The sequence below is a fragment of the Aythya marila genome (assembly GCF_965140915.1).
Source record: "Aythya marila genome assembly, chromosome: 1".
Classification (NCBI taxonomy): domain Eukaryota; kingdom Metazoa; phylum Chordata; class Aves; order Anseriformes; family Anatidae; genus Aythya; species Aythya marila.
This window is the reverse complement of record NC_139042.1, coordinates 151,238,602-151,260,755: the sequence shown is the minus strand read 5'-3', so window position 1 is coordinate 151,260,755 and position 22,154 is coordinate 151,238,602. Positions and strand designations below refer to the sequence as shown.

The following is a 22,154-nucleotide window of genomic DNA, read 5'->3' as shown; positions in this document are numbered from 1 at the left end:
GACAGGGGAACATTCGGACAATAACTATCTCAGATTGCATTTGCTGATTGCTAGTATTAGCCCCTGTAGAATACAAAAGTGACTCCCACCTTCTCTAGACTGCTATTGCACTGGGAGATGTGCCCACTTAAGCAAGTACTGAATTTTGCACAACATCTTAGAAGATTTGAAAGTGAAGGCTCAGCTGTTATGTTTTGGCTGGATTTATAGATGAATTTCTATTGAAGTTAGAGAGTCCTCACCTATATTAGATGCTTTATGTCTTGAATAATTCTGTCACTTCATTCCCTATTTAATTACTTCCATTCTTCCCTAATTGAGTTTAGGGTAATAACTTTGATAACTCAGACACCATCTGGCATGGGAATATAGATTTCATAAGAAGAAAGCAACAGAATTACACTCAAATCTCAGCTATGTTTTTTCTCTCCCTTTTTACAGAAATTATCAAAAACAAGCATTAAAGTATTGTCATTTCACAATTTTCAAAGAAACGTGCGCTATACAAAATCCAGTGATGTATAAGTACAGAGTGTACCTTACAGAACCCCTCCCATATACTCATTCTGTTAAATAAAATAAATAATAACATGGTTGTAGCTATGCCATTGAGGCTTGAAATGAGGCTTATTTTCACATCTCTTGTGTGCAGCTGATAAAAGCCAGTCACTTAGATTAGATATACCTGGGCTGCCTGGGGCTGAGTAAGGCAAGAATTGATGAAAATTCATTACATAAGCATTTTACACTGGCTAATCCATAGAGCAGGATCAGCATCAGCCTATTATGAGGGATTACGGTCTGCACAGCCACACAGAGGATGAATATAGAATTTGCAGAAATTTCAAAATGAAGAAGGGAATTGGGGAATGGTACAATCTGAAATTAGGCATTAAGGATCATCAGGACCTGATTAAGAACCAGATCCAAGGTGCTTGAACAAGAGAAGCAAAGAAAGGGGAAAAAAAAATCAAGAAATGAAAAGGGACAGCTGTGAAATAAAATATACATTAATTGATATCTAACAGATTTGTATGTTTATATTCCTGTCTGAGTTAAACCTTTGCTTTTTGAGCGCTATAATGTGACAGGATGGAATTCCTATCACTTCACTTTTGTTTGAACATTTTTTCCTGGGATCTGGACGGCTTATGAGTGCCCTGAACGGAGAATGAGAAAACCCTGTTATGTGTACTGGTGAGGTATCAGTGAAAATGATGTGGTTTTCAGTATAAAACTTTTCCTGCATAGCTCTCCCAAAGATAATTTCAACAACAACAAAAGAGGCAATAATATTTTGTGTATTTATTTATCTGGCCTAATACTTTTGTCTTGAAAGTGTGAAAGTTCTGCTGAAAATTACCACAGGTTACTTAGTGCTACTTAAAATGCCTAACAGCAATTATGATTGGTTTTGAAAATGCTGTTCAGGCTGAATTGATGATTGTACCACACCTATCACACGCATGTTACAGATGCTGGCCCTTCTGCTTACCCAGCCTAAGTGACATGTCAGCTGCTAGGGAATGTACACATCACAGTAAAGGACAGGTCGTTTTAAGAGTCTCAATGAAAAAATGACATTGCTAGTTCAAAGTGTTAAAAAATCACAATTCATGATATCTGAAATCAGAAGTTTTTAAGAGCTTTGTCTCCTGATTTTTGCATCTGGACAGGTCATACTTTTCTAAGATTTATCCCACAGAGGTGAAAATGAGATCTTACTGCAAAGGAAACAAACAGGCAGAAAGCACTGATATTTTCTCATGTAACTGCAAGATTTGACTTCCCAGTCAATATAAAATATTTCAAGGTTTTAAATACAATTTTAAAAGCTGGAAGTATTGAACATGGGCAGCAACTTTGTTCTCTTTTTACATGTCGAGTGCTGCAAGTTGGAAAAAAATGTAATGACTGTCACAAAATAGTATATAGGTCTTCAGGCAAGTCTGGAATTTTACTTTTCCTATTGGTTGGATTCAGTCAGATTATTCAGAAAAAGACAGAAAGTCATTGTCTGGTAGAATCTACAATAAATATTTGTGCTCCCCAAATGAGAAACTAAATCATTTCTGTAGAAAGTACTAGTGTGAGTTGCTAGTATGAATTTTCAGTACATGCCTGATGAAGTTACAGTTTCTCAAAAGAGGAAAGGCAGTCTCACAAAACAGAAAATATAACATTCAAATGTCCTGCCAAGGAAAATATTACTGTAAGGGACAGAATATGTATTACATACTGACTGAAATGTAGGCTTTTCTTCAAAGAAGCACATATAGTTGCAGCTGTCATAACTCAGTTCCTGTAGTATTTTAATGATACCAGAGGACAGCATAAATTAAAAAGTAAATCTGATAGTAATACCATGATAAAGTGTTTTTATTCCATTGTCTGGCTCATCTTTTCCTGGGCAGATGGTCCTAATTTAGAAGGGAGGAGGCCATGTTACCTTGTGTGATGCAAGGATATATACAGCAGCAGCCTGTTGTCAAATGGGACAGAAGGGTGAAGTAAGCCATGTTCTTTTAGCATTCATTCCTCAACCTTATCTTATGCCAGTTCTTAAATGTTGATTCTTGCATCTGGACTTGTGGAAATTAGTATGGAATATGTTACTAAAAATAACGATGAAGATCCTTTCCTTCTCCTAGAATAAGATGGGAGTAAATGAGAAGGGAAGCAACTTAGTTTGTTTTTGTTGTTGCTGTTTTGTGGTTTCTTTAACTAGTTTTTAATCCCTTAAAGGATTTTTAAAAATAAGGTTTTTTATATAGCTGTTGGTTTCTGTTTTCTTTTTCATGTCTGGTTGTTCTTTAGGCATAAAGTGTTTTGATTTGTTTGTTTTTAGTATGAAACAATTCTGGTTAAGTCTCCATCTATTCTACTTAGACTTTAAGGTAACAAAAAGATATTGCAAATAATAGAAATGAATAAATCTCTGATTACATTAACAAAGGAAGATGAATAGGTATCTTAATAAAAGTTCATCAACAGAAATAAAAGAAAATTGGAAGACTCCAATTTATAGCTACACCTCCACCCTTTACATCAAAACAAAATACAAGAATTTCTGTAAATACCTCCACCTCCAGATTCTCATTAGTCCAACACAAAAACTTGTCATAGACATCAATTAGTCCATGGTATGTGTCACTGTAGAAAGCTTATGGCTATCAGCCCTGATCACAGTCTGTCTATCAAAAACATCATTAAAAATGACACACACATTTGTACTTACTAAGGAGTACTCCCATGGTATATTCTGCTTTTGTGAGAAATTCCCGGAGATAATGCAACGTAGAAATGGAGAGATAACAAAAAAAAAAAGAAAAAAAGAAAAAAAAAAACAAGAAAAAAAAAAAAAGCCTGGAGAGTGTTTACCTGAATATGTATGGATGCCATGAATATTGAGCACTGCTGCCCTGATTGTATAGAGCAACTTTTTTTTTGGCACAGTAAGTAAATGTGTCAGGGGGGCTTGACTTCAGTGCTGTGCTACACAATAGGCATATTCTTTATAATCCTTACTTAAGATCCTAAAAATATATTAAGATGTTTCTGTGCACTGGAGCAGAAATTTGAATTAGTCTCAAAGAAATGCTTCATGTGTTACAAGACAAAATCTTAGTAGGCAGAACATTTAAATCTTGCTGTCGGTTTATGATATTTAACCTCAATAAACTTGTGGCTGCTCAAAAACGAAAATTTTCATTTGCTTGCAGCATGGGAAGCTCTGCTGGGTTGTGATGGGTCACAGGGGATATGGCCCACATTTTGACCTACCACAGTACAGCAACATGTACAAATGTTACAGTATAAAAATGACTAACAACACCATGCTGTATGCACAGAGAATATCATGAAATATTAGACCTATGCTTGTTTTCATTGAAGTCACCGAGTTTTGCCTTTTGACTCACTAGAAATAGGTTGCTTTCTTCATGTTTGTAACAAAACAAGAATATCATAAGGAAGAGTGACTTCCTCATGTTTTATGGGAAGCCTAAGTCACAGACAGAAATGAAATCTGTATCAACCTGATATATCTAATATAAAATTGATTCTGTACATACTTGTTCTATCATTGTAGAATGAATATCTCTAATACAGTAAATCCTTTTTTTTTTAAACTTAAGTTCATGCAAAAAAACAGAGGTTCCATGATAACACGTGAATAGAGTAGTCAACGTAACAAGGAGATTGTAGTCCAGAGGTAGATGTCTGGCCACACTGAAATTAGTTCTGAAACCACTGTTGATTTCCTTAGGATCAAGGTACTACCTCTGTCATCAGAATGAAGAGTGTATTTTCTAGGGATTTTTTTTCTCTTTTTGAATTTAATTATTCCCTTCTGTGTATATTATGGATTATTAAGATTTTTAAAATGGAATTTTTATTTTTTATGAAACACAATATATTGGCCAGCTGTGACTTTCTATTTGGAAAATGTGGGGAAAGTTAGAAAATAACCTATTTAAGATTCCAGTGAGCTGTATGGATAGTTCATTTCTCTTTAATGTAATTGAACCTTGTGAAAACAATCTACTTTTAGCTAATTTGCAAACTGTTGTTCTAGGTTTTATTATTATTATTATGATCTATATCTACTGTTTTAAAACATTATATGTTTAATTTCTGATGTCATAGCCATGACATGTAACCTACTGCGCATCACTGCTGTGATGTTTTTTCTTCCCAAGGTGTGTTAGAAATATTGCTGCATATAGTACATGATGATCTGTTATGACATTTTTCTCCATGAGGAGGACAGGAAACTAACTCATGAGCTATTTCATCTCTTGTCATAGGTAAAGATAAATGTCATAACACTGATCAGCCTTCATGTGTTCTGAATGTGCAGTTATTTGCATTTTCCCTCACTGTTCTTCAGGACTGAAGTGGCTTAAATGACAGGTGCAGCAAATGAAAAGTGCTGAGAATGTGTGGGGAAAACAGAAGATTCTCAATACTGAAAGATATTAATAACTTATGCACTGATATGTCATTGGTGAAATAACACTGATGTTATTTCATAACATCACATTAAACTAGAAATACAAACTAGCAGTATTTCTGTCTGCATGTGTAATCTTCAGATGCATTTAGAAAGAAGACAGATCATTGTTTTGAAAATCTGTTCCTTCTATTTGCTTTATATATATATTTATATATATATGCTAATATCTGATGTTATTGGCCAGAGCTCTATCAGATTTGAGGTTCTTACAGATCTGGTTCCTTCAAAGGCAGAAACGTGCGATACAGGATTTGGATTTTTTTTTTCTTGATCCTTGAACAATCCTTGATGGTCAATCAGTATTCAGACAATCTCCTTTTCCAGCAGAATCAATCAAAATACCAGTGCATGGTTCTCTGATGGCATCTCTGTGCCAAGAGAGATTAAGGGATATAACATGCTTTCCAGCAGGTTTCAGCGGCACCAACCAGCCTGAACTAATACTGCAGCATTTCTGCAGATGTGTTGAAAAACAACTTTTGAGACTGCATGTAACAGTGCTACCAGGTGACTTACAGCAATGTGCATAAACTCTAATATGGCTAAATCTGAAATTAATACTTAAGAGCCTAAGTGCCAGGTTTCAAAGAGGCCGTCCACCTGCACTTCCTTAGGTCTCCATTTCTCAACACACCTCCCGTGTTTAACCAAAACCAAACTCTGATATCTTTTATTTTCCTATTCTGTGGTGATGTAAAGCATTCAAGGCTGTTAATAGTAAGCTTATGGTGAACTCTTAAACCTAAGTGGTACAGAAGCTACACTGGGGCAGCGTCATGGATTACATAAAGATCTTCCCAATTCTGTTGCACGTTTCCATATCCCTAAAGGAAATATGCCTTTCTTCCTATAAGGAGAAAGTGAGATGAGAGAAAACTAAAGATAGGACCACATCATGATACTCAGTATTCCTTTGGAGGAAGGGCCACATCCAGATGTCATTGGCTGTCTAGGAATTCCAGGTGACCAGGCTCTCTTGGCATGGAACAGCTGTTAAAACTTCTTTTAAAGATACTAGGAAGCTTAGGTAAATGTTTTGAGGTATATGCAAAACTCTGTCATATATTATTTTGTTTATTAGGGAGTTCCTCATTGCATTTTATGGTTGCATTTTAACCGTTATACTGGGTTAGCACTGCATTTTGCTCCAGCTTTTAGATGTCAGTATGTGTAAATGCATTGCTTCTGAATGGCTGGCCTGATGAGGGTAAGGAAGGATATGCAAAGCAGACTCTCTTGTCCAGGTTCCCCCAATCCAAGTGCTGTACAATCAGGAAATGCATTATAACATCCATTGTTGCTTCAGCAGGGAAAGTGTGCTTTACATATGCAAATACTGCTCAGAAGTTTAACTTAATAATTATCAGCTGGAGTCTATTGATGAACAGCTGAGGCAAATCATCAGCATCAGAATCTGAATTAACTACTACTAGGCTTTGATTGAGCATACTTGTCTCATGCTTCTGGTTACCGTGGCAATTATAGAAACCTATGGGTATTTTTATTATATTTTCTAAGTTTATAGATACTTATTTCTTATGCTCCTAAAAAAACACTGTAAAATGCTGAGTATTAAACTTTTCCCCTTCCTTTCTCTTCAACAGAGTTTTACTAAGCAGGAACCAACACAGAAGAGGTTTAGTTTTTACTTATCACTACCACGAATGATAGTCACAGAAATGTGTACAGCTTTGGGGATGCATTTGGGTGTGTGCTTTACATTAAAGAGCTGTAATGGTAGAATGTGTATCCTGCTAAATCAGGGCCTGAGAGGTTACATTAACACCGAGCTCGCACCGGAACGTAGAGTAATCTGGGGGCATAAGATAATCCAAATGGTTAATGAAAAAAGCAATGCGGCTCCTCCATAGGAAATCTTCACATTAACAGATCGCATTGTCTTTCCTCCCACTCCTACTGTACACCAGGGAAATTCAGCTGGCTACAAATACTTACCCTGCAGATATCATTCATATGCCTTTTCCTAAGTGTGCTTTATTATTCACATCACACTCCTACGGTCCCTCCACAGCTTCCCTTCTAATTATTCCCCGCTTGCCCATTGCCATGAATAACCAGTGGCATTCACCCACATTCTGCCATTTAAGGCAGTTAGCAGTCCGTCCTACTACGATTTGGATTGCTCATTTTCCAGGAGGTGTCACAAATTATTTAAATTCATCCAGAATGCAACTGAAGGTTTATAAATGAGTCGCTGGCTTCATCTTCAGGGCACAGACAACCACTGGACAGCGTTTTGTCTCTGCCCCCGTGGTGGGGCTGGTAGAGGGGATTGCTTCAGGGCAGAGACAGTCAGGCCAGCTTAGACCAGCTCTAGTGACCCTTTAAAGCGAGTTGGATGCTTTGCACTGCAGGAGATAAGAAGTGTTACATGACCCTTTCAGACAGCTAAGCTGTGGAAATGGTGACCTGTATCTGGATGGTGCTAATGGTTCGCCAAGGGTGATGATGTCTGCTACAGATCTAAAAGGGGTCATTTATTTGTGCTCCCAACTGACCACTGCTAATTGCAATGTGCTCAGTTATGACCAAAAGTCATTGCTAACTGATGGCTGATCATTGGCTCTGTAAATCAGTGCTTCTTCCAAAAATACTGTAGGCAGCACCTCAGGAACCTGGATACAGTGGTCATGGACAGAAGAGGTATTGATCCTCTTCTCCTGTCTCTGCAGTATTTCTGCAAAACTTTGTTGTAGGAGTTTTCCCTCCTGTACCTGTTTAGTGTCTGAACATCTGAGTCTTCCAGGTTGTCACATTGGCAATTTTTACCTGTGTGTAAAGCTTTTGAAAAGAAAAATAATATCCCTCTAGCTTTATGGAGCAAGAGCTTCCTTTTCTTCTCTGTCTCCTCCCCTTCCCCAACTGTTACAGAAGTAGTTTGCCAAAAAATCAACATCTTTACAGGATTGGGGCTTAGAGAAAATAACAATTCATCAAGAGCACAGATGGCTTATTTAGAATCTAATAGGTATTAAAACATTATTTTCCCCAAGCTTTACTCCTGATATTGATAACGTGTTATCTTTGCCAAGTTCCCCTCTTGATAACGTGTTATCTTTGTCAAGCCAAATCCCTGATAAAATCTTATTTTCAGTCAGTGCTTACTCTGATAAGACATTATTTTCTTACATCTCCACTCCCAGTGGAAAGTGGGGAAATGTTATTTTTAGTCCTTTTCTTGGAGAGGCATATATTTTGTCACGGCAGTGCAAAACAGGGAAAGGAATGATGACAAGAAAATAGAAGAAAGGAAAAAAAAAGTCATGGTATTCTATAAAAGGAAATGAGTAAGTCACGTTAAAACTTATGGGATCTTTTAAATTTCCTAATAAGCTGACATTCTTAGTGTTTCATTTGAAAAAAATGAACTATTAAGAGAGCCATAGCCATATTCAGAAAAGATGCAGTAAATGTTTAGGGTTTCTCTCCCTCTTTCTTCTTGCATTATGTTGCTACATAGTTTTTTCCTTTCATAGAGTATTTTACAGTTTACCATGCCTATTATCCCTGTTAGAAGTAACAGAATTAAATTCACTCAGCCAACGTACAAGCAGCTCTCTGCAGCAATGCAACATGATGCCATCATTGATGATACAATTACTAACTTTCTGAGACACAACCCCTTGCCTCATTTTGTGTGCACAGCAAATGCAGCGAGTGGTTCTTGGACTCCTGCTTAGGTTAATTAAAGAGATTGGAAGGTGTGCCATGAACAAGGCATGGAGTGCAGAAAGAAAAGGGATGCTTTGTACTTTATGAAGCTGAATCTGCCCTGGAAAATTGTTTCAGAATACCACTGAGTTCATTACATGATCTTCTTAAAACAAAGCTATTACAAGTGTCTTAAAACAAAGCTATTAAAAGCATCTGCTAACTCTTTTTTTTTTTTTTCTTTTTTCCCATTATCTGTGGTTGTAGACTCAGGATATGATTTACAAAAATGTTAAGCATATACAGTTGCATATACACATGATGAGGCCTGCCTTCTGAACAAATGAAGTGCAAAAAAGGTATTTTTTTTTTACTTTTCAGTTCTCAATTGTGCACCTAGAACTAGTATTTTCTTTTGGCCTTAGGGGCTCCACAACTTTTCTGCCCTGCCTGTAAAGAGGAACTGATAGCATTTTTCCCTCAAATAAATTAGAAAAATGAGTGGTTGACATATGTGCAGTATTCAAGTATTGTAGTGATGAGCATCATACATGTAGGGCAATGAGGAAATAAGTCTTTTTTTTTTCAGAGCTGGGTGTTAGTGGTCATAAATTTCATGATGAGATAAAACAGGCCACCGAGCACCTGTAAGCACCATCCACCCTGTGCACACAGTGACGCCAAGTTCTTTGGAAAAATGTAGTGATCATGCAATTAGCAATCCTGTCATCAGGCACAAGGGAATGACAGCAATGACTAGACAGGAAACCATTGTTTCCACATGTCCAAACTTCACATGTCCAAATTTCTGAGTGTCTGATATGCACACCTAATTGTGGTTATAGGGGTTTGTGTGTGATACATATAACTTCCAAATCTATTGAGTGTAGAGGATTATTCTGTTCAAGAGTCAGAGCATCCTCACTGTGGCATCTTTCAATGATGTAACACCCAGAATCACCTCACATCACAGTAGATGAAGTTCTTTGTTCATAGATCTAGAATAAATTGCCTAGGCTATATTCCACTATTCAGATGATTATTTGGGCTGGGTTTTCTACTTCCAGCTGAGATCATGCTGCAGTGATGTACAAAAAGATGTAGGAGAAAAAAATGCCTTGGTGGATGTGGGAATAGGTTTCTTCAGATGCCTTAGCATCTACTTGTATAGGTATATAACTTAAAGTATCAAACAGTTAGCTAAAACGACTTTATTCATAGCAGCCCATATAACCAAATCTACCAGAGCGTCCAGCTGAGCAACATCACAGTGCTAAGGTGGTAGATGATTAAAGCTGAAAGGCTGAATATGTCGGCCAAAGGCTGTCGGCTGAATATGAGCCAGCAGTGTGCTCAGGTGGCCAAGAAGGCCAACGGCATCCTGGCTTGTATCAGGAACAGTGTGACCAGCAGGGCTAGGGAGGTGATCGTCCCCCTGTACTTGGCTCTGGTGAGGCCGCACCTCGAGTACTGTGTTCAGTTTTGGGCCCCTCGCTACAAGAAGGACATCAAGGTGCTTGAGCGGGTGCAGAGAAGGGCGACGAAGCTGGTGAGGGGCCTGGAGAACAAGTCCTACGAGGAGTGGCTGAGGGAGCTGGGCTTGTTCAGCCTGGAGAAGAGGAGGCTCAGGGGCGACCTTATCGCTCTCTATAGGTACCTCAAGGGAGGCTGTAGCGAGGTGGGGGTTGGTTTGTTCTCCCACGTGCCTGGTGACAGGACGAGGGGGAATGGGCTTAAGTTGCGCCAGGGGAGTTTTAGGTTAGATGTTAGGAAGAACTTCTTTACTGAAAGGGTTGTTAGACACTGGAACAGGCTGCCCAGGGAAGTGGTGGAGTCACCATCCCTGGAAGTCTTCAAAAGACATTTAGATGTAGAGCTTAGGGATATGGTTTAGTGGGGACTGCTAGCGTTAGGTCAGAGGTTGGACTCGATGATCTTGAGGTCTCTTCCAACCTAGAAATTCTGTGATTCTGTGAGCTGAGCTAGAACTCCAAAAGAAAATGGATAGTTTATCTGCTTACACAGAGCTTATGTGTCTCGAAGAGTCCTGATTGCAGTCTTTTTTTTTTTGTCTTTTTTTTTTTTTTTTTTTTATTTCCCCTTGGGGTCTATGGAATTCTCAATAATGTTCTTTATGGGGAGAAGAATATCCATGGAGTGAACTTCAAATTATTTTGTTCATGGCCTTAGCAGGGGGAAATTCATGAGGGTGAACTCATGAGGCCCACTATCCTGATTCTTTCTGCAGAATGCTGGCTTTTGGTTAAAGTTGTTGTACCACTAGCCCTCAAAGGGTACACTGATAATGCTAATTTTCAAATGTGAGCAAATATGAAATGGAGGAGTGATGTTTTCTTGCATCTGTAATCAGACAGACTGAAACATTATCTGGGAGCAGCATGACTTCCTCTTATCTCAGAGGCAGCCGAGAGTTCACTGTCATCAGTTAATTCATTATGAAGGCATTCCACACTATTAGGCAGGGGACAAATAGCTAAAACACACAGAAACCTCTAGGCCTTGTGAAGATGCCAAAAAAACAAGTAGTTTGCGCTTAAGAAGAAATGTAAAAAATTAAGGGGAAAAAAAAATCCCACAGCGTGCTATATAAATTTCCCTGCCTCTGTTAGTTCCTAACTTTTCAGTACTTGAGCTCAGATCAGTCGTCTGAGAAACTAAGGATCCCTGCTTCTGCATTTGTCTTCTCTTCTGAATCAGGGTAATTTTTTCTTTCCTTCATTCTGCTGCTTTCTCCCAGCCCTGCAGTTAACCTGTGGCTAAATTATGCTCTTCCCCCAGCAAGCTTCCAGTGCCTCTGGGTCCTTTTCAGGACTCTTTTCTCTCCAGGTCTCATTATTGCAAAGCTAGGGACCTGGTGTTAATGCTTATCCTTTAGGTTTTGTATATAAGAAAATTCCACTGCTTCAGTCCTTCTCCTTTCAAATACCCTGTGCTGGATTGCTTTCTCTAGGCTTTATTTCTTCTATTATCTTAAGGTGCGCTGCTTAATAATAAGGTTTAAAGACATCTCTTGCCTTAAGCACAGGCAACTCTACATATAATCTATCCATATAATCTATTGTATATTGCCAAGTTTTCTGAATTGTTGTACCTACTGTAATGGTAAGTCATTGGCTGCTGTCAACCACGAAACAATTATTCAAGTTTGTGGGCTTTTTTTTGGTTTGTTTTGTGGACAGTGTAATTTTGTAGGTCATTTTTATTTCTTTGGTACAGTTTTATTAGCACAGAAAGTCTGAGGTAAAAGGCTTGACACAGATAGAAAAAATATATTAAGTCTGAGACTGCCAAGGCCCAAAAATAGCCCCAAATGAAGTATAAAAAAATATAGCTTTATTATTATTTACTGCAGCATTCAAAAGCGCGCTACTTCCGTCAGAGCACAGCAATGTTCCTTGCAGTGTTCCCTGGGAGATCTCTTGTCCAAAAGTCACACAGACCTCGTTATATGTTATGTTATTTTATTTTGATTTAGATTAGATAAAAACTTCCTAGACATCAGCTAGAGCACTCTGCCAGTTACTTAAAACAATAAAACTGAAGTGCAGTGCAATCAGTTTAACATTTCCACCATGCTGCATGCACAGTCCATCAAATACTAGCGGTCCTTTATATTGTTGGCTTCTTCTTCAAAGGTGAGGTGAAGCACACAGCCCTTCCATTGCCTTGAAAACCAGTTGGAAGCAGAGCATGTGTTGGCATTTATCTGCTGGGCAGGAGCTCCCAAGGGACATCTTGCTGAGTCTGTATGCTCACTGAAGTCAAAGTATCTTCACATGCGCAGTCCTGGTAATAGGGCTTAAATCAAGCAGCACCCTGCCAACCTCAGTTGCAAAAATTATGAGCTAGACCTTCCTAAAATCAATATTTATGACAAAAAATTAGTTGATTTCTGAGTTTTAAGATTAAACTCAGTACACTTCTGATTCTACGCTTCCATTTCAAATGGGTCTTTTGATTGTCACAGTGCCATTTGCAGCAGGGAGTTGATGTGTTGTAAAAATACCAGATACATCAAGATACCTGAGAACAGTCAGACATATTAATAAAAATTAAAACAGTACGTGTCCAGCTGTATGAACCTTGATCAAGTTATCCCAGAAAATGGCTTGGATTTAGCACTTCATAACAAAACACGGATAACTTGCACAGTAAACCAGCACATTTCAAGTAGTTACATATTTCAGCTAGATGGTTGTGTAATTCTTGGTACGATTTTTGTTCTTCCTTTGATATACTGACACCAATACATGCTACCGAGAAGACAGTAATGGAGTTTATTGGGTTTTAAAGCCAAGGCTGCATAAATACTGAGCCGATCTCTTTAGTTGCTCTAACTTCCACTCTAAGACAGTAGGGTGATATTTTCTTCCTTCAGTCTCTCTCAGGCTGTGTTATATCTTTTAAGAATCGTGTAGAAACAGTTCAACTGTTCTGATGAGTATAGTTTCAACTGGTCTGATGTACAAAATTATCTCTATTTTGTTAATTTTTAATTTTGGCAAAGCAACATGTGTGACCTATAGATTTTTGCCCTTCGAGCAGCTGAAGAGATATCAAGCCTTTTCTACATTTTGAAATTTTGATGAATGTCATCCTGAGATTTACTGCTGTTTCTTTGTATCTTTACAAGTTGTAAATTTGTAAGTAAATTTGAGAAGGTGACAGAATGTGATGAGAAGAATGGGAAGAGATAAGTAACGTTCGTGTCATACTGGATAGTCACTAAGTAGGGAGCTAGGACTGACGATCAAGTTTTTGGCTAGATTTTCATTGTAATTGTATGCCTGGTGATAACACAAATAGTTTTTGTGTGTGTGTGTGGAATTGTAGGGGTGCTGTTTTTATCTGAGACTATCTATGCAATTCACTCTTGCTGTCCAGTAACAGGAATGAAATATAAGCACATGCAAATTAGTTTTAGTCTTCCTAGCATGGGTGTTTGTTAGCAGCTGAGAAACAAAGACAGCACAAATCAGCTGTACAACTAAATATTCAGGCTTTTCCAGGTGAACTTGCACTGTCCATGCTGGAGGCCTTGCAGTTACACTGACAATTCAGTGTCTTCCAAAAAGGATGGAGAGAGTTAAATCAGTATTTCATTGCACTTCTGATTGTAGCATGGCTCTGTCCTTAATGTTGGCGTTTCTGTACTGTTGCACCCCTGATTTTTCAGGCCTTTCAAATCTGCCATTTAATTTTTAATACTTGTTTAACGATTCAAGATCCAAAATATCAGCAGCCAAACTTCAGAATCTGTCTCAAAATTTTTTTTCAAGCTCAGACTTCTCCATCAGCTTTGCTAATGGTGGAAATGATAAATTAGAGAATTTTTGCAGGAGAAAGTCTGCAAGTGAGTACAAGATACTCTAACCAAATGTTGCATTAAAAACAGGATAGCTATTTTACATAGATAACAGGATGTGTGTACACCTGCATAACACAACAATGGAAATTTGCAATGAGGTTTTCATTTCTATAGCTGCTTTTTTCATAAACTCGGAATTGTTTGCCATTCATGTAAGTATGAAACAATGGAAAAGAACAAGCAATGAGCAGGTCTTTATAGCAGGGAGATAGCTTTGAGTCAGAGGATGAGAAATGTACTTGTTAAGAAGAACTGCTAAACAATTGCTGCATGATTTCTGTTTTGTAAACCACTCAGGCTTGTGTTTGTTTGATAAGGACAGGGGGATTCTGTGCTTTGGAGAAACTATTAAATAGCAAACTTTTTTTAATGCATACAGGTGGAAGGTTATTTCTGAGAAATACCTTGGCATAAGACATTTACATATCTTCACTGTAAAGGAACACCATGCTGATTATGTCACTGTGGATAATTCACTGTCTTGCTTTGTTTCAATTTGATTTTAATTGAACATTTTTAATCAGAGTTTAAATTAAGGCTTTTTTTTTTTTTACCACCTTTTAAGAGTTTGTACTGCATATATATATAATTTTGTTAAACATTATATGAAAGTACATCTCCTTTGACAACATATCAGCTGCATCCATATTTGCTTTCTTAAAATTTGATAGCAATAATTCACTTGGAAGGGTGGCAGAAAGTCTAGTAGTTGTATTTGGTAGAGGATCTTGGTTTGAGGTTAATTTATCTTTTTTGTACTTTACACCTAGCTCATTATTAATGCTGTTTTGAACAAAGGTACTTTTTGAAAATTTGAAAGTGAAGTCTTCATATTTCTTGAATATAACTTTTCATTTAAAGGTGTTGAATTAAACAACTTTGCTTTTTTCAAAATTCCCTTGTCTTTCTCAGGCAAAACGCTTTCCAGAATTTGATCCTCATGTGTACTGAATGTTTCTGTCCTTCCGAACTCCTCATTTCTCAGCAAGTGTATAATACAGTGTTGCTGAGCAAGCCCATCTGCTTCTCACATGTGAATCAGCTGGGGCTACTGTTTGGCCTGAAATGGTAACCAAACTGCTGCAGCTCAACTGTGGAGAAATAGGGAATAGGGAAATTATTTTATCTTGGATATGTTTCTAAAATATATTTAACCATATATTAATTGTCTTCGAATTGAATCCTTCTGTTCTTGACTGTCTTCCCAGACTAGAGACTGGCAGGAAGCCCTATCCAGAACAAAAGAAATAGATGCTTATCTTTTAGTTTGATTTTAAAATTAGTAGAACCTGTAGCACACGGACCTTCAGCATCTGCCCAGGTTTACCATGTGCTGAACCATTTCCTTGAAGCTCCAAGCCTGTTCAAAGTGCTGTATTTGAAATACATCCCTGCCTCACAATTATTATATTTAAAAAAAAAAAAAAAAAAAAAAAGAATGCAGCTTCTGGTATATTCTGACAGAAGTGTTTTGTTCCCTTCTCCCGCAGATGGGAAGCCAGTGTCGCTGTCTCCACTTGAGTCCCAGCCCCACAGTCCTCGTTACACGGCCTCAAGCCAGAGGGACCGCGAGAGCCTGGAGGTCCGCATGCGGGAGGTGGAGGAGGAGAACCGCGCGCTGCGCAAGCAGCTCAGCCTGGCACAGAGCCGCAGCCCCTCGCACCACCGCGGCAATCACTCCAAGACCTACTCCATGGAAGAGGGCACAGGCGACAGCGAGAGCCTGCGGGCTGGCATTGTGGCGGGGAACAGCTCGGAGTGTGGGCAGCAACCAGCAGTGGAAAAATGCGAGGTACATAAACCGCAGAAATCTGCCAGAAACAAAGCTCGATGGGTTTGATCCTTTACAGACATTGCAGATCGCCATCCCCTTCCCCCCTCAAACTTCTAACTCAGAAATCATCCTCTTAAGGATCAACAGGCATTACTTTTTAGATTAAAAAAAAAAAAAAAAAAAAAACACTTTTAAGCATTTAATAATTTAAACGTTTTTTTGAATTATTTGATCAGATTTTTTTTTATCTTTTTCTTTCTTGTGGCCCTGAACTTGATGTAAAAGGCAAAGTTCTGTTCCAAGCTGAGTTCAGTGTTGCTGTGCTGTTAGAAGACCTGTAGCAAACAGACCCTGTATGTTTCTAAATGAAATGAAGGAGGCACCATGTTTTTAAATGCCTTATTCCCTGGTTTATGCACCTCTTCTAGAGTGACTCAGGGTTTTACTGTTAAATATATTGTTGTTTATGGAACCAGTTTATGCTTTTGAGTTGTTTTTCAGTGGTGTATCCAGATGCCACTGTGGAAGCACCTGCTCTGTGGTAGCTGTGCACAAGTGGTACTGTTAGCAGCGGAGGACCAGAGATCTAATTTTAAGAAGGTGTTTCAGGATTGTTTTCATTTGACTTTCCCCAGTCAACTGGTGAAAGCATCAAAAATAACTTTCTGGATTTACTTTTACAAATAAGGTAATACAGTATCACCTTTTATCTTGCTTTCTACCACTGGGAAGATAAAAACTGAAAGAAAATAAGTGGGAAAGAAAAAGAAGTCCTAATTAGCTCTTCAGGTAAAGTCTATTTAATAGGCAAATATTGCTTAAAAATGAATTCTCGTTTCCCAGTTCTGGGCATCTTTGTCTGGTGCTGTAAATGAATAAAAACAATGTTATTTTAAGGAGAGGGAAAAGGAGGAGTCTGTTTTTCATTTTCCCTCCTCCTGATAATAAGAGTCTAATTTTCCTCCCAAAAGCACTTTGGCATTTCTTTTAACAAGGGAAGGTTCAGGCCATCCATAAACAAACCTTACTTCCTCCTTATTATCATGCCAAGCTGGGATGAGCAGAGACTCAGTTCTGGGTTGTTCAATGTACCAAACTAGTTTGGGATTAAAAAAAAAAAATAGTACGGCTTAACGGAGGAATAGTTTAAGTGGTCTTTCAGATTATAATGTGTTTTGCCAATAAATTTACTTGCTCAGTGGGGTTTAGCATTGTGCTCGAGGCAATAGTTATATAAAATACAAAACCTCCCTTTATTTGCCTTTCCCCTATCTCACTGCACACTATTTTGAGAACAAAATAGCTTTTTTTTTTTTTCTTAAAAAAAATTCACTCAGTAATTCAGTGATAGGAATGGAAGTTAAAATTAAACTTCCTTATTATCAAGTTTGCCAGAGGTCTCATCGTTTATCCTATTACTGTAGATTCTGATTCCATTTTTGTGCAAGAGTGGTATCTTGACTCCATTCACCCTCTGTTTTCAGTGTTTCAGAGGAGTAAACTAAATCTTTTTAAGCCTCTGACCCTGGAATATATTACAGGAAGAGTCAGTGAATTGGGTAGAGACCAGGAAGAGACTGGGGCTCTGGTGGAGACAAGGAAAGCTAGGGATGGATTGTTTATTCACTAAGGCAGTTCTTTGAGATTTACTGAAGCTAACATTTCAGAATTTAATTTTAGATGGTCTTTAGTGATGATAAAAACATTTGAAAATGCAGTTACAATGAATGAACATTAAATCTGTGATAAAGCTTGATCTGTGCAATTGTGATCTATATCAAACAATTGTGGATTTGTTGTATTCCAGCCAACATTTCCTACTCTCCTACTTTGCAGGAGATGTTACAGAATTCTGATATTATAAAATTGAATAAGCATTGTACTGCAGAACAAGATCAGAGTTCCAACCAAATACCTTCTACCTGGAGAGAGCAGATCCCTGTCCCCCAACAATTTTAGCACGTTGTGGATATGTAAATGTAGTCTTTATTCAGTCATAGGCACAAATAGCAGCCTTCATAAGATATAATGCTGATGGAAGCTAACAGAATTACACGACTTTCTTATGATGTCACATCAGTAGTTTTCCAGCTTGTGTTTCCATAAACTGGGCATTTAATTTGAATTAAGTGTGCATTTATAAATATTTTAGAGAGAGTATATTAGAAAATGGTTAATTAGCAATATAGCATTTAGTAGGTTGGCAGAACACTTACAAACATGTGCAGCATTTTTACAGGAATATTTGTGTTGTTATTATTCTCAACAGTATTGCTCAGTAGTGTTGAGCATGCAGTGCTCCAGAGACACAACGAAAAGACACGCACAAACTTAAGACCTATAAAAACACAGGAAAGGCAGATGTTACATGCCTCAGGGAAGCATTCATAGCATATTTACATGCTTATAACATGCTTTTAATACTGCTTAATCACATTCAAAAATTATTTATGAAGAGATAAACAACTGTAGTGGAATGCCTGGCTAGCACTACTGGAAAACTACTGATGTATGAAATGCTTCACCAAAGACTATTTTTAGCTATAGAAACTAATTAGACTTTATTAAAATCAGTATTTCACCATTCCAAAAAGTTGCCTCCAGGAGGAAAAAAGTAACATCTGTTTATCTAGGTACTTTATACTCCTCATCAGCATGGGATCTAAGGCCCAGTTCTTCACGTGGTCTTAGATAGTTTCTTCTCATAAATATCACTCCAGAATGGGCTTATATTAAATACTACTTTCAAAAACAGTTTTTACTTGTCTGTAGCAGCTAAAGCATTAACTTCTAAACCATGTCAGCATGCACCTTGGTTTCATTTTAAACTTCCTTTCCTAAAGAAGCTTAAATTAAATGCCTTTTCAGTACATGGTTTAAGCACTCCTGAAACTGTTTTAAATTAAAAATAGATATCTTTGTGTCTCTGATCCACAACCTATAAGAAGAACAGTGTGGTGGTTAACTTCTTCAGTGTTTTGATTACCTATCCATATCTCCGTGTGTAAGTGAATATAAGAAAAGTGAATTAGAAAAACAAACAAACAAACAAACAAAACAAACAAACAACAAACAAACAAACAACAACAACAACAAAAAAAACAGAAATAATTCAAAAGTTTGGTAAGAATTACCATCATTTAAACTTTTGTTCCAGTGAGTTCCATTTTCTAAAAGCAGATTCAATAAAACACCTGTGTTTAGACTTCTTGTAGCATATACTAGTAATGAACATGTCCATCATGCAACTCAAAAAGAGCATTGTAGGAGTATGGACACTTTCAAGGAGCTCAGTTTAGTCTTGCAATGACTTCTGAATATCCAGACTGGAGATGTGTAACTGTAATTATCACCAATCCCAAACAGTGAGGAGCAACTGTAGCACGCAGAGCTTTGGTGTGGATGTTTGGAGGGACATGTTGAACCAAGCAGACAGGCTGCTGCATTGGCTTCACTCCTGAGGTTATGCAAATCACAGTGGCCCATTTGGGTGAGATCAGATATAGTCCTCTAGCCAGCTGCTGAAGGAAAATGAGGAATTTCAGAGAGCTGGGAAGGTGCTGACCAATTTCATGATCTGAGAGCAGATGCTCACAGTAGTATACTCAGGAGAATGCAAGTTCTTTGAAGTGCTTCCTTCTTCCAACCACTAGTGCCCTGTCTCCTCAGGATAAGGCTACAGACAGCTGCTCTCCTTCTGAACATGTATTTGGGACAAGCATGAAAAAAAAAAAAAAAAAGAAATCAGGCCTTTTTCATTAGGAAGCAAACACCTACAGACAGATTGTTTTATTGACCTCATGTTGACTTATCAATTTTCCCATCGATTCTGTTTAACAGTTAAACAAGGGGGTGGAGGGAGTGAACAATAGTCTTGCAGCATACTGCAGGCAAAAACTCTGAAAAAAAAAAAGAAGGGACTGGGTTTCTATTCTCTTTTAGGATTATTTTTCTTTCCTGTGGCTGATGGAAGGCAGGAATGGAAGTGATAAATAGTATCAAACACCACAGAGAATCTGAGCAGAAGATGTATGGATTCCTGTGTCTGAACAGAAGGATATTCAGCAGAGCAGCAAGTGCTGTCTTCTCACCGCTCCCTGTTTCAATCGGCATGCAAGACAATGACACCAACTAAACTAAAACACACCAAGGGATGTCTACTCTTAATTTTGAAACAAACTGATTTAGGAAAAGGAGAACAGATGTGGGCGAGTCCCTGACAGAATTAACTCTCTGATTTTGGGAGGAGTTGTAGGGTGGAGGGAGAGGCTGTGAAGAGAGTGTTTTTGGCAAATAGAGGTAGCACAAAATGATCGTGACAGTGCTATTCCATCAAACCCCATCAAATATTTGTGTCTGGTGCAGTGTCTTCAGGTGAAGTGTTTAAAGCAGGCATGAGAGCATTCTCAGTTAATTTGATTTATATTGGCATTGAAGGCAAGGATCCTCGGTCTTCCAAGAGCCTGAGAAAGGCTAGGTGGCAGCCAGAGAGGATTCAGGGCATGCAGTGTTAGCAAATCAGTGCAGCCACAGGAACCCATGCCCATAAGCATCGTACAAACCACTGCTATAAAAAGTCATTAATAAAAGCAGCCTCTGTTCTCCCCTGTCGGTATCACAAGAGAGAAACCCTTTTGCAAAGTGCTGAGAACGCTCAACTCCCATTGACATTAACACAAATTTAAATTGCCAAATACCTCACAGCACTGTTGTCGAAATGCACCGCAGTGTTATTTTCTTTCTCCTACCTTTGTGGACAGACGGTTGCCTTAGTCATTCCCGTCCCCTAAAAACCTCAGATCTTCCCAGCTTGTGGGACACAGTGGGCCTGGAGGCACCTGCAATATCTGTGTGGGGGCTACACAATGGCAGGGTGATGTGGCCATTGTATTATTCAAATTGTGCCCTGTACCAGGCAATGCTAATGGCTGGGGATATGGGCTCTTTAGCCATGCCCAACACATGCCACCTCCTGCGTAAATCTGCTTCTGTTACAAGCCAGGCTTTGGGAATGTATGACTATGTGAGAAGGCAAAATTCCTTATTTGTTCTCTGCATAGTGGGCTTTCTGTGGAAAATGAGAGCTGTGCGTGTGACAGACCAGCTAACCAAGCTTCAAATGGAAGCCAAATGAGGCTTCCCTGCAGTTTCACAGCTGTGTCCCTGATCGCAGCTCTATGCGGCTGGCATAGTGAACTCTCCTTGATTTCTATGACCACTAACAAACAGAAAAGTATGGAAGCTGGGTCAAAATCTGCTAAGATTTTCTTTTGTTGCCAGGGAATAGCGATGGCTAATTTTAAAACCACAGAAGAGTAACTTAGCAGCATTTTGCAATTTATTACTTACTGCCTTAATTGTAATGACTAGTAGCACTTTTTCAATTTTCCCTTTCCTCTTGAACAGATGCGTAAACCTCTGCCTCAGACTAAAAGGGCGGTAGGGAGAAGGGACAGAGTAAGTGAATATTTACCAAGGCGGTAGCATGGGGAGGGTAGTGGGATTGTACTTCACATTAATGCCGCCTAGTACAGACCATGCTGCTGGTCATAAGCAGAGAGGTGACCCTGTGCCTTTGCAATTAGTGTCCTATCTTATCACTGGGGCACACCCAGCCCAGGGCAAAAAGGTTGTCTCGCTTGTCCATCAGAGCTTGCTCACCCTCTCAGTAATAGCTATCCTTAGGATGGAAATAATGCGGATTTTCTACAAGCGTATCTGCTAACTATCAGACATATTTTTAAACTTCGGTTCAGAAGGTTAAACAGTGTCTGCATGTTTGCATACTCAGATTTTTGTGTGCTGCTAAATGGGTGTGTGTGTGTGTGTACACGTGCACACACATATGCTCTTAGCTAATAAACGCAATTCTGTTCAGACATCTGATGTAATTTAGGGACAGTAATGACTTTGGAATGATGATGGTGTTATAACTCAATTAAGATGTTTTTAACAAACTGCCTCAAGTGGGCTGCAAACAGCTGCAAAACACCCACTCAAATCTTTTAACAATCGCCGCACTAAATAATAGCACTGTCATGTATGTGCTCTCCTTAATAAGCAATAGAACACAGGAGCAAGCTTTAATTTTTGTTCTTTTTGTTCTTCTTCTCCCACAGACTATCCACGTCGCCATTGTTTGTGCAGGGTACAATGCCAGTCGGGATGTTGTCACACTCGTCAAGTCTGTCTTATTTCACAGGTAAAGGTAGCTTTCTTTTTTTATATGTTGTATATCTGATTATGGCTAAATAAGCTCTTGTTACATTTGATCTCTTATTCAATAGAAAATCAGATTCCCT

General features: G+C 38.4%; 1 protein-coding gene across 2 annotated transcripts in view; it reads left to right on the top strand.

Annotated features, from left to right (window-relative positions):
- Positions 1–22,154, top strand: part of LARGE1 (LARGE xylosyl- and glucuronyltransferase 1) — a 282,370-nt gene that overhangs the window by 119,457 nt on the left and 140,759 nt on the right. For both annotated transcript variants that reach the window (XM_082763070.1, XM_082763071.1), the window contains 2 exons: positions 15,569–15,870; positions 21,972–22,054. In XM_082763070.1, coding sequence (XP_082619196.1) covers positions 15,569–15,870; positions 21,972–22,054 — 385 coding nt within the window. The remainder of the gene's footprint in view (positions 1–15,568; positions 15,871–21,971; positions 22,055–22,154) is intronic.